This window comes from Barbus barbus (genome assembly GCF_936440315.1).
Source record: "Barbus barbus genome assembly, chromosome: 46".
Classification (NCBI taxonomy): Eukaryota; Metazoa; Chordata; class Actinopteri; order Cypriniformes; family Cyprinidae; genus Barbus; species Barbus barbus.
The window spans coordinates 14091738-14106037 of NC_136724.1; the positions used below are offsets into that span (position 1 = coordinate 14091738).

General features: G+C 36.3%; 1 protein-coding gene across 5 annotated transcripts in view; it reads right to left on the bottom strand.

The window, feature by feature from the left end:
* Nucleotides 1-14300, bottom strand: part of LOC306865034 (CTD small phosphatase-like protein) — a 42663-nt gene that overhangs the window by 18193 nt on the left and 10170 nt on the right. For 3 of the 5 annotated variants that reach the window (XM_079409365.1, XM_079409363.1, XM_079409366.1), the window contains exon 2: nucleotides 689-846. In XM_079409365.1, coding sequence (XP_079265491.1) covers nucleotides 689-846 — 158 coding nt within the window. Of the gene's footprint in view, nucleotides 1-688; nucleotides 847-4470; nucleotides 4544-4637; nucleotides 4699-14300 lie in introns of those variants that run through there. The other 2 variants (XM_079409364.1, XM_079409362.1) reach the window with 1 other exon arrangement.

Sequence of the window (14300 nt, forward strand, 5' to 3'; positions counted from 1 at the left end):
GAGAAGAAGACAAAATATTTAATCGGTTATCTATGTACGTTTTTTTCTTCTCCTCTTATCTCTCTCTGTTGTCATTTTATATGAATCTGAATCATTTTTCACTCCTAATCAATAAACTGTGCCAGATATGTAACTCTTAACATAACTCTGTATGGCAAAATCTGATCGAAAGCTAAATACTCATGAATACACTAGAAGTTGTATTTGGTGACCGTTTGTATGTATATGTCTGTTATGTTTATAAGTTGCTCTTAGAAATGTGTTCTTTTTTTTTGTATTTGTTTGAAAAAAAAGAAGAAAAAAAAGAAGCAGTTCAGGAATGTGAGGGAGAGAATGTGTGTGTATGTGGGTGGGTGGAAATTGAAGAATGTGTGTGAGGGGAAGCAGGCCCATCATTTCTAGAACTGGATGGTAAACATCACAGCGGGGTTCACCGAGTTCGGAACAGCTGGAAAACTTTGCGGTGTGGACACGGGAACAGCGTGCACAGAACCTGCATTCGGGTGCAGCTCGCAAACAAGAAAAAAACCTCAGCTAAACCGAGAGTTTGCTAATAAACAGACTTTATTCTGAGCTGGAACAACATTAGCAATTCAAACAGTAATTTAAACTCTCCAATTTCATGCATCCATTGCTGAAGATTTTCACGCCGTTAAAACTGTTGTTAGAGAAATAAATGAGGCCTCACCTTTGGAGGGCTGCTGTTCTCCTCGGCAGGTGGAGGGAGGGAGCAGGTCTTGTTGTTGGTGGCTGGTGGTTCCGCATTATAGTCCCGGAAACAGCAGAAGAAGGGACTAAAGATACTTCTGTTCCTGTGTTTCTTTAAACTGCTGTTGGACTGGGAGACTGTGACAGAGAAAAACACACACACACCACACGTTGGTCACTAAAATGCACAAACTGTTCAAAACATCTGGGGCTTTACCTTCCCTGCCCTGTAACTTAAAACCCGTCAACCTCACATACAGCGCACATTCACGAAGGAGGTCGTAACGAGCGAAAAAACAACGGTCTGTCAGAGTTTGCTTATTGGTTACCGTGCACAGCTCACATGACCGAACAAGTGTGCAAACAGCTCCTTTTGTGTATTATGGTACACAGAACACGTCTCCATGGGCGACTCTGTCACCTTTGCCCCCTACGCTTGCACGCCTGCTGTTCTGTGATTGCATGCCATGAATACAACAGCACGTCATCGTGCACAGCAATAGGTCTCAAGTACAGTTACACAACCTGCTTTAAAAAAAAAAAGCAAATCAGACGTTGTACATGCTAAATGTGAGGAAGACATGTTTAAGCTGATAGACGGTGGGTCTAAAATTGAGTGTAGTTGTGCAAGAACATATGCATGATGTCAAGGGCCACAGTAAAATAAATGAAATGAAATAAGAGTGCATTTTACTGTAAAAGAACAGTCTGCATAGGTTTGCACAGTCCCAAAATAAAGGAAGAGCCTTTTCCACCAAAACAAAAAACAAATGCCCTCTTTATTGTAAGTCATCAGACAATGTTTGCACAATCCCAGAATAAAGGAATAGCCCTTTTCAAATAAAACAAAACATAACAAATGTTTACATGATCTCAAAACAAAACAAAACTCACAACAAAAATGTCCTTTTAAAGTAAAAGTCAAAAAAGTCATACAAGGTTTGCACAAGCCAAAAATAAAGGAAGATTCTTTTTCAAGTAAAACAAAACATAAATTTTTAAGGTGAAACAAAGCAAAACAAACAAAAAACAAAAATGATGGCCTCTTTATTGTAAAAGGACAGTCACAGAATGTTTACATGATCCCAAAACAAAACAAAACAAAAAAAAGCCCAAAACAAAAGTCACAACAGATCAAAAATCAAAACAGCAGCTTTTCCTTTGAAGTAGAAGAAGTGTCACACAGGGTTTGCACAATCCAAAAATAAAGGAAGAGCCTTTTCCAAATTAAAAAAACACAAATTTTTAAAATCGAACAAAGCAAAACAAACAACGCAAAACATATCATGCCATCTTTATTTTAAAAGAACAGTCACAGAAGGTTTACATGATCTACCAAAAACAAAACTCAAAACAGATCAAAACAGCAGCTTTCCTTTTAAAGTAATCCATCCGTCCATCTCCCAATAACATTCTGGTTATGCGCACATATGTGCATGATATTTTGGCCAGTAACTGCAGGAACTACACAAACAGTACTATGAAAAGAAATACTGAATATTTGCAAAGCTACATCACTTGGTTGCACTCCAGTTGATTGCTGGGTAATAAACAAAGACTGGATGACAAAAACTGGCTCTCCATAGGTGATCTAATGAGGCGTGCAGGCCAGGTTTTGTTATTGGAAGAACAGGTCGCTCTTGACAGCAGCAGACATTTGGCAAAATAAAGGAGGTAAGCAAAACATATTTTCTGTTAAATTGAGTAACAAAAGGCTCAATCACTGAAGACTAACATGTCAGTCTAGATGTTTCTTTCTAGTTATACTGCTATCTTGTGACCTGCTGTGCGTTAAAGTGGCACAGTACAGATAGGGTTTCATGCTATCCAGGTCAGATGTGAGGGCCGAGTGCTCTCATTGTTGCAGTAATGCCTGTTGTTACTGCACCTTAAAGTGCTAACAATCAACCAATTATACACTTTCATTAAATCAAGAACTACTACAGTGCAGTACAATCGTCTAGCAGGAAAACCTGGCTTGTGATTTTAAATGAGTTTAGCCAATTATTTGTTAACATATTTGTTAATACTAATATAATTATTCAGGTAATCAGTTTGCTTTAACAGCTCTTTTAGTCCATGTATGTTGACTTCAAGGTCTCCTACATTATTATAAAAGATAAAAAATATAATTATTGAGATATTTATAGGCATGATTTGGTGAAATACATTTAAATTTCCTTGGCCAACCCAGGCTTCCTGTTCATTTGAAATATATCAACACAAGATAGAAAACTAAGCATTAAGGATTTTATTTAATGTATTAGTATCATGCATATAATTTCACTCAATACTATACTAATGCACTTATAACTTGAGCAATGTAATAGTTGATGTCAAGACATTATATAGACTTCCTCCCTGTTTTTCAAATTATTTGATTATAAAATTAGTCTAAGCTAAATTAGTTCACTTGAATTTGTATTTTATCTAATTATGTGAAGTTTGTGTTTCTCTAAAACGTTTTGTGCGGTTAATGGTCTTGGCCAGGTACAGTACGTCTTGTCCAAAAGCTTTTTAAATCTCAGTATGTCTAACCTCTTTTCATAAAGGTTAAATAAAAATAAAACCTGTGAGCCAAGCGGGTCTCAATCTCATAATGGAAGAAGCATTAGGGTAATAGCTTACAGCATCTGTCTGATTACTGCTATTGGAAAACACATAAGGTCAGACCATGAGGAAATCCGCTTCCTGTGGCCCCGGTACAGCTTGATGAGGTTGACAAGAACTCAGTCCAGCCCAAGTACTTTAGTCCTTATGATGATCCCACAACAATAAGCTTTGGCTAGAACCATTATTAACCACCTGTATGAGTACAATATGTAACTTCCTACTATTTTCACAAGTGACTGCATTAAAAGTGAGGCAAGATATTACGGAAAAAAGGAATTTATTTTATTATTATTTTTTTTTTAAATAAATAGTCCCAAAACAAATGTCTTTTATCAATATGTGTAGAATACTCAGCATATTGGGGACACTGCTCATTTTACACACAAAGACAAATCATAATAGCATTTAATCATAACAGGTCATTCACATATATTAAATCTTAAAAGATAGAAAAAAACCCTATTGATAAAAAATCAGTTATGTTTTAAAAGAAAACATCAACCTTTTAAATATCATTCATAAATGAATAAATACAATACACCGAAAATACCACAAGTGTAGAATGTTGACTATACTAGACACAAAGAATACACAAAAATAGGTAAATAAAAGCATTTTTTAAAATAAAATAAAAATAAATTGTGTAAAACAATTTACACAATTGTCTCATTTATTTCTACTTCTATTTCCCCTAAGTACTGTACGAGTGCACACATTAAGAGTACAGAAAATTTAAATATTAGAAAAAATTCATTCGTTCGGATATTTTTTCTTGTTAATTTGATGAAAAATCACTAACAATATTGTAGACTTGGCAAATAGTTTTATTGTTTTATTTTGGCCAGTTTAGCTATTTTTATTAATTTGAGATATTGTTGGAACTGAACAAGGCAACACATTTGAAATTGTTGCTGTTCTCTTTATTATAAAGGAACAGTCACACAAGGTGACCCAAACAGAACTAAGGGAAAAACTTTTCAAATAAAATAGATTTTATTCTGGTATTTTGCATTAGGAAAAAAAAAACACACATGCAGCAAGTGTCTTTAAACACACTGTAAGGTACTTGTGTGAAACTAATTTGAGGGGCGTGTCTCCAAAGATAGAGACAGAGCAGAGACATTAGATTTTCTATCTAACTATAATTACCTGTCAGTTGACAAGCTGGGCTCTGAGGCATAACGAGATGTAAACGAGCCGAACGACCTTCCACACAGAAACGCTAGTCAGAGGGTGATTTAATAAGAGTATTTTAAAACATAATTGCACTGTTGAACAAAATTCTCAGGCTTATTATAATGAGTAACTAAGTCTACCGAGGAAATGCAGTCTGTCATAACACACGGTACGATCCAACATCTGCGCTCACATTCCCAAAACACCGTTCCTGTGCGATCCCTCCCTCCCGGGCCTCCATTTTGAGGCTGTTGATGTTTTCCCGCCTTGATCGTCTGCCCTGCACGGCAGTCTAATAATATGCAGGTGGGAAGGACGCCAGAGGGAGAGATGGAAGGAGGTGGGCAAACAGGAGGTGGGCCACTGTAATGAAGCCTGTACCCTGTACCAGCCCCCCGAACAACCATCCTTCCAACACAAACAGGGTTTTCTCCACACACACACATACAAACATACCCATCTAAAAACATATTCTCTGGTTGACCACAGGAATGTGGCTGGAGTCAGTTTGCATGGCGGTGCCGTCCCTGCTACAGTGTGAAGAAGTGTTGTTTATTCTATTCAAATTCAACCTCACTGCACAAACTGTAGTTAACAGATGTCTGTATTCATGAATGCAAGCATTTGTCTAACAAAGTAGAGATTAGGGCTGCACGATTAATCAACATAAACCTGAAATTGTGCTAAGGCTTAGCTTGATTATCAAATTACAAAAACTGCAATTTAATTAAATACATGAGCTGCATATTTCAGAGTGAAGCGTAGCGTTGTGCTTTTTTACAAACTAGAAGTTTTCAGCGTTTCAGAGCAGCTGTGGCTCGTAGTAAACCTCTGCATGTACTGTGAGTTTGGATCATTTATAACGTTTGGGAACACAGCATGTGCCAATCATCTTCCCAAACTTGTAATGAGAAACGCTTATTAACTGCCTGTTGTCAACAAAAGAGAAAATTAATGACTTCTTGAGTTGTTGTTATTTTTTTTGGTAGAATAAAAGCTTGATAGTTTAATGCAGTGGTTTTCAACCTGTGGGCCGCGGCCCTCTAGTGGCCTAGGTATTGCTTGGGGCCACTAATTGTTAATAGAAATAATAATATTGTTAATATAAGTAAAAATGTCTAAACATAATTAAATATCACAATTTGTGATAAATATAATTAAATATACAATTAAATAATGTGTATGTGTGTGTGTGTGTGTGATACTTGATAGCTGAGAGTTGTCTGCGCGGCACGACACAGCACTGCACTTTTGCCCGGTGTGAGACTAACATATTTTGTTATTTTTATTAGATAATCATCAAGTGTTCTAGAATAGAAGCAGTGAAACTATATCCATATGTATGTAATTTCAATACTATGACCTTAGTGTAGATATTTAAAGATGGTCATCTTTAGCATAGTCTCAGCCTCAGACGTGACACGGACCGTTGGCTAAACGTCTGATGCATATGGCACACAAAAGTGGAAACACTTCAGCAGTTTCGAAGTCGTCATCGGATTGTTTGAATTATATATAGGATTTCCAGGAGACGTGTGTTAATTTCAACATTTACTGATACATTGTTTTATATTTTGAAGTTGCTTTTCTTTACAATAATGAACTATGAACTAACTTTAATGATCAATATAGATTTAATATGAATATTTTTATTCATTTACAAAGTTTATTTTTATTTTTTATAGTAAATAACTATTTATTTTGCGTTCAGTATCCATTTTAAAAACTTTCGGTTGATTAATGGGTATCGACCAGTGTGGTCCAACCTAGCTATCGGTATCGGTAAATCCACACCGGACCATATAATATATCGGTTGACCCCTACTTTACACTGTATCATCTTACTCAAACAAATCTATGTTGTATTAGTGAAGACAATTGACAAAGTCTTCCTTTCGGATTTATATAATAATTCTTATTTTAATATATTTATTTAGTTCTAATAATAATAATAATTATCATAAAAATAATAATCATTATTATTATTAATAGTAGTAGTAAAGTAATTTTGATACATAATCACAAAGTTTTTAGCTACAAACCAGGAGCCTTAAAAAAATAAATCAGTTTTTCTCAGGAAAAATAAATAAAAAATTCCTCCAAATCGTGCACTTATACCAAAGGAGACAGAGTGTGGAGAAATAAACTCAGAATCCTGTAGAGTAGACAACAAATGACAGAAAACCAAGTCTACAAGGGCCTGACATTCCAAAAACACTGACGTTTGATTGACAGCTATCTTTTTGGGAAATCGCAGCGCACAAAAACAGAAATGCACAGGGAAATCTCGACACACAAAACAAGAGCTGCAAAGACAAATTCTAGCAATTCCCTTCTCCCTGTCTGCAGTTTCCAGGTTGGCAAATGAAGACTTTGTTTTCATCATGTACGGACCATTCCCACAGTCAGCAAATGAGGTAATCTGATGCCGAGCGGTCACATGGGTGGCCACGGTCTCTTTGCTCTCACAGCCGGAAGAGGAACGCACAGGAAATTCCTTACATTCCTGACAGGAAGAGATAATAACCCTCTGACCCACAGCGTGGAAAAATGCCCATCTGCAAAGAACACAGACCCCCAGTTTCATTACAGGGGTCAGAACTGGCTGTGGTCTGTGTGTTTGTGAGGGGAGAGCGGCGTGAAGGAAATGGAGGATAGGTTAAAGAAGAGAGGGATACAGAAACAGAGAGAGAGGGATACAGAAACAGAGAGAGAGGGAAGGACCGGGTTAAGCATCAAATGCCCGCTCAGTTGTTGCTTTAATAATTAAGATAGTCAGTTCGCTGTGAGCAAACACAGGAATTGAGGTGATAAACAACAAGCTTACAAATCTGTTTGCAGTTTTGTTCCGAAAGCTGATACGAAAGAGTAAAAATGAGAAAGAGATTAACTGTATAACCCCTTTACACTATATCATTTTACTCAAACAATCTGTGTTGTCGTAGTGAAGTCTTCCTTCCGGCTAGTTCCTTACCCAATCAGCTAGATGAGTAGTAAAGATCCAAGTCTTACATCATAGGTTTTAAAATGTTTGCATATTCAGTGTGCAGCTCACGTTGTCGGTCTCCGGTCTGTTAGGATGATGTAAACCAGAGGACATCAGAGGGCCAAGACAGCCAGCTGATGAAGACATAAATGACTGTTGATTGTCTAGTGAACTATTCCTGTCGTCTGTAGAAGCACGTTTTTCACGTCTGCCCCTGCTAATCCATACTAAATACATATACTACACAAAGCAATATAATCCATATCTTTATAAATGTAGTCAAATGCTAATTTAGTAACCGCTTAGATCATTTAATTTGAAACTTGTTTAAACTGGAGTCTTTTTGACTGAATTATTAAAAGGATTTGCTCATAAAAGTCATTTGTTTGTGATACTACACTGATTAGGCTGTTTGTTTTTCTGTGCCGCCAGTGCACAATGCAGGAAAAAATTACATCAAAACATCTGTAGAAAACATCTGTAAAAACTGAAAATTTATAAACTTTTTATAAACTAAAGAATTAAGTATATTTTTATTATTTATTTATTAATTTAGAGACAATAATGCTTAAAATATAAAAAAAGGGGCAAAACATAAAATTAACAACTCAATTAACTTAAAAATAAATTTAAATTGTTTTAAAAACTAAATAAAAAATCTAAATAATATAATAATTCAGTTTGTCAAGCTATTACATTTTTTTTATCGAATTAATAAAATCATATGGTGTGTAATTAATCACACATCAACATCTGGCTGATAAATTACCCCCAAAACTTCAGAAATAAATATTTTATTTAACATAGAATTTATTAGGCTACAATGGCCAAGATTTGTATTTATTTTTTTGGTATTAATACATATATACACACCATTTACTGCAGCTCAGAGGTAGCTTGAATGCATTTACACTGCAATTACAATTGCATAAATAATAAATTAAAAAATATACTTTCCATAACTAAATTAAATTAACACATTAAATTGACATCCCACATGTACACACACACAGAACAGCGCTGTTTTCTGTTAATTTTCTTGCTCGTTGTGTAAATAATCAAGTGGTTTACTGCCTTTTTTCCTTTGCTTGATTGTGTTTATGGGGTGCAATATAACATGTCTTCGTGTTTCGTTTGTTAAAAAACGCCTTATTTTTCATAAATTTCACCTTTATTATAAGCCGCTTTCTCCTCTGTCATTTGAACGACCGGTTGACTTCCTGATTCTATGAAACCACTCCCTCAGAAACAGGCAATGGGCTCTGATTGGTTAGTTGGGCCGGTGTGTTGTGATTGGCTAAACTGCATACTGCACATTGTCCTGAACGACTGGTTGACTTCCTGATTCTATGAAACCACTCCCTCAGAAACAGTCAAATGTAAATATTGGTGTCAATATTGCTGTATCAGTTTGAGCCAGAATCAGACCCAGAAAGCAGTAATGAAGAGTCAAGCAGAACCTCCGCAAACATGGCTCTTACAAAACGTTTCTGAATGGTAATTCTTTTTAAAATTATTATTCTCTCAAAGAATTTTGATACGCTGTTACTTGAAAATGCTACTGCTGTTTGTTAGCTTTTGAGATACGGTTTTCACCTGATTAAACATTTAATATAACTGAATACATGACTGAGTAATTACATGAAAAATTACGTCATAAAGTATACATGGAAAATACATTTACAAAATTAGTACATAATTACAAATTCGGGTCCAAAATGTTTGTACGCGTTTGTCATAGACACGAAATAGCATAACTAACTGGCTACTAAAGCCAGCGTTGGCATTTGTTTACGTCCTTGATAAAACTAAAACATTATGTCTGAAATTATACATGCAAATACATTTAAAATTATTAAATCTGGTCCCACTTTATATTAAGTGGCCTTAACTACTATGTACTTACATTTAAATTAATAATTTGGTACAATGCACTTATTGTGTACATACATGTTTTTACATTGTACTTGTATCTAAAAATACCTGCATGTAGTTACAGCTTTAATTAATTTCTGTAATTACATTTATAATTACACTGTTGACCCATCCCTTACACCTTAGCCCACCCTTAAACCTACCCATACCACCAAACCGGTCCCTAACCTTACCCGTATCCCACATCAATAGCAGCAAAAGTGTGTTGCAATACAATATGACCACAATAAGTATATTGTACTTATTTTATGATGTAAGTACATAGTAATTAAGGCCGCTTAATATAAAGTGGGACCTTAAATCTTACTTACAGGTTGTGGCCAAGCAACTGCTGCCTCTGGTTTTAAAGTTGAAACTGCTCCATGTTTTAGTAATAGTTTCTGGTTGAATCCGGCATTGAACTCGTGTAGATTCTGGAAGCTGTCTTCCGTAAAATGCGCAGCACAGAGAGCTAAGTTACGATTGTAATTGTCAGGAACATAATCAAACATAAATTTTAACCATTGTTGATGAACTACAGCGTCCGTAGGAAGCCCGAACACAGAAGACCTGACAGCTGGGTGAAAATAACACACTTTCGACGGCATGGCTACAGCTCTCCACTATAACTCTTCCTCTTCGACAAAGCTGCAGAACATGGCCTTGCCCCCTTTTTTGCATGCTCCGGAGGGAGGGTTGATGTAAATTTATGGGTTTGTTACGTATAAAACCCGGGAAGTATCTTGTTGTAGTCCCATTTGAGTCGTTTTTGTAGGCCTTAAACTTCCTGATTTTTAAAAGACGATATCTCCGCTTACGTTGAACCTTCAGCGCAGCAACTTTGCAGATACTGTTCAACATTACACACTATTTAAAATGAAAAAAGTGAAATCGCAATCAACCACCCCTTTAACACAGTTTAGGTGCCTGTGATTGACCAGATCTTATTTCATAATTCTTCAAGTCTGCTAGACATCACAACACCTGCACTGTTTGTAAGTTACAGGCTTGAAAAGGCACTGTATTATGTAAATGATGCTTGTTACAGTGTATGCTTTTGGCAGGATGCGCTTTTAATGCTCTTTGTATGAGGCTCCCCATTAAACTGTGATATTGCTTTTTGCTGCATACGTGGGTTACGTAACATTTGATCATATTCCATTCAAAGATCAGGTCAAATGTATGTTATTTTACCATGATACAGTAGACCCAGCTTCAGTGCTGAATAGAAGTGCAGAAGTCTATCAGTAACAGTCTGCTAGTAGTTTTTGATAACGAAACAAACGCCGCCTCTTGTGATGTCAAGTAAGCACTTGTTTGAAGCCTGACTGATGATTAGCATCAAAGTACTTGTGGTCTTGCTTCGGAGATAACTAGCATTTACATTTGATAGCTTTGTGAGGGCAAAGAGAATTGCAGAGAATTTTACACTCAACCTCATGCTGGACCAGGTGTGTCTGAATACAAACATATGAAGTAAGACTGGGTACAGCAGAACTGCAATCCAATTTTTCGCTCCACTGCCTTGAATAATGTCTTAACAAGAGCACTAAGTGAGAGGACTAAAAGAAGAATGATCTGTCAGGAAACTATTCATTACAATGCATTGAGTGAGTCAAGGAAAGAGAGAAATGCTAGCGTTTGAAGTCTGATTATAAGGCTGAGACACATTTAAACACTCCAATTGTCTTTGAATCAATGTGACTAATAAAAACAAACAAAATTTGTGTTGACAGATAAATGTTTACAATGGAACTCTATGGGAAACATATAGGCCCATTGTAAGTGGTTTTGTGTCAGTTGTGATTTTAAAAACTGATGGAAATGTCTACATTTTTCTGTTGTACATTTTTGTCAGTGTACATTCAAATGTATGCAACACAAAGTCAACTATACATAGTTTATGAGAAATAAGGCAGACAGAAAGGCAGTCTGTATTATTTTCAGAAGGAGCTAGACAAAAACCCTATCAAACATGGTACATTTATTAGTGATCTTAATGTTGGTGATGAGAATTCATCATTACAAACAACAATCACAGCCTTCTGCCTCTTTCAGGTAAGGCAGCATTCCCTGGTGTGTATTTCGTCCTGGCTTAATACAGTTATGTAACACACGTGTGCAGCAAAAGCAATATCACAGTTTAGTGTTGAACCTCATACAAAGAGAATTAAAAACACATCCCGCCAAAAGAACATACTGTAACAAGTGTCATTCCCATAATACAGTGCCTTTTGAAGCCTGTAGTCTAACTTAAAATAATGCAGGTGTTGTGATGTATAGCAGACTAATGAATTATGAGGTTACACTTTATTTTAAGGTGTCCTTGTTACAGTGTAATTATACATTTATTTTTAAAATGTATTTTTTTATTTGATTTTACCTTTATACTTTCTTTTTTACTTTTAGGTAACGTTTTAGTCATTTTGTTATGTTTTAGCCATTTTTTTTTTTTTTTTTTTTTTAATATGTCCAAATAGTTTGGTTTGTTTGGTTAATTATTTTTGTATTTCAACTTAAACTAAATGAAAAAATTTGAATTATTTTTTTATGGTTTTAGTTTTAGTTAATGATCATAAATGTACATTACATTGACATATTGTGATAAAAAAAATTAAAAACTATTTTAATTTCCATGTTTAAAAATTTTATGTATATATATATATATATATATATATATATATATATATATATATATATATATATAAGACATACATGGTGGGAACATGAAAATGTACTGTTTGTACCCACAACAAACAATGAAGCAAAGAATCCAATCTTTTCCCCAAACTGCTCAGTAGTGACAGTAGCGGTGTGGATAAAGACCTCATTTTTCATGCGAGTTTGCCATACCACATTGTTGACAGGACCACTCCGGACCCCGCGGCCACGTTACTGCAGCTGAAGAAACGAAGGATGTGACAGGCACGGTGGAATTAGTCGCTGAAAATAATAAGAGAGATGCGACTATTCAACCCTGTTACACAACACGTCCCACGTTGTTTTGGAAAAGCAGAGGCAGAGCAGATGAGGTGGGAGGGAGAAAAGAGTGGCGATAGCAGATGTAGGACTACTACACACAATATGTTTCGTGCTCTGTCTCCGTCTCACACTGATTCTGACATTAGCATCTGAGGCAAAGTCTCTCGGGACTGTTGCAAAAAGGGCACGTTGGTGACAATGACAGTCTGACAAAGAGACGTGTGTCTGTAAGATGATTTCTATGCAAACAAAAGTGCTTGGATTGACGGGTGGATTCCCCATGACTGGAATACAGATTGTCCTGTCTAAATGTGGTAGGGCATCCCTGTTATTGAATTCTGAGAATATCAGTGGTCATACGCAGGTTAGTGGAGTGGTTCCGTCTGCTGAAAGCAGGTAATCATGCCGTTTCCACACACAAACATTCCCCTACAGCACTACTGCTCCGCTTTATACATCTCTCAGGAGACAAGCTCACTGTTAAATGTAGTTCATCCTTCACTTTGAAGACTCAACAGACACACAGATTTCATTCAGAGTGGCATTGTTTTACTGACCTACACTTTAAATATTCTCTTTGAAGTGTCCTTTCACAGAGAAAATGGGAATTTTCTCTGCGAAAACGAAATTAAGGTGTATGATAATTCAGTCATTACATTTAGAAAAAGAAACATTAAAAACTGGTAGATTAGTGAGAGAGGTGGCCAAGCAGGAAGTGCACAGGCTGGTATTTAATAGCAGGTCATCCGAATTTTACATTTTCAATCCCACCCTTCCATCATGCTTTCATATTTCAAAGTCTCTGTCAATGAAAACCTCCCAAATCCTCGATTTTTACATCTTATGAAAATATGAGTGGACTTTACCATATAAAACTTGCTGCCACATTGCTAATGTGTTACGGATGGTTGCCAGGGTGTTGCTATGCAGTTGCTAAGGAATCCGATCTAAATGACTGACTGTCCACACAGTGTACTGCAACTTTTCGAAACCAATTTGTGTCTCCAGAAGCACGCTTTCGTTTTATGCAAAGTGCGTTGGTTTCTATGGCAATGCCACTGTGTTGTTATGCCTATATGCGCTAAAAACAACAACAGCAATAAAGTTTGCAAACAGATGTTGCCTTATGACATAACATGTTGCCATCACGCTGTATTATATTTCGTCTTATGAGGCACCGGTGGAAACGCAGGAAGCGGAACGTGTGACTTTATTCCGTGCTGCCATCTCGGCTGATTTCAAAAGAGGTGTTTTCTACAAAAACGTCTGACGTGTTTACGTGTATCTGTGGTGTGAGGGTGTGAAAAAGCTACGCTAAATCCGATCTGGCCGGTCAGACTGAATAGCGAATTCCACATATGCATGTAGCTCAAAACGGATTTGCACAAATCAGATTTCATGTAAATATTCATCTAAATATGATCGGATTTCAATCAGATTTGCCCAAAAATTGGGCTGACAATCTGAACAAGAGCCTTAGAGCATGGCTATGTAATTTCTAAGGTGTTCACGTTTCTAGGGCGTTGTGGATGGTTGTCAGGGTGTTGCTATGCATAGGGCCCTATGATTTCCGTGATGCGGAAAACGCGGACGGAATCACGGAGTTTACACATGAAAACGGAATTCTCGGAATTGCACGGAATATGCATATATTTTGTTGACATATTAAATAAAACTTTTTTTTTACCTCTTTCTCATTTATTCAGTTTAAAACAACAAACGTAGAAAGGTCTCTACCTAAACCGTGGCCAAATGGCATTGTTAAACATGTTGCCTAGTAACCATACGTCCTTACGTTCCCGCGCAAGGAAAAAAATGTCGAAGCGAGTGGCTCCTGATAAGATTGATGTGGTTTGGAATTGGTAAAATGTTCTTGGAAATAAATATGATCAGAATATCAACGTATCTAATTGACGCACTG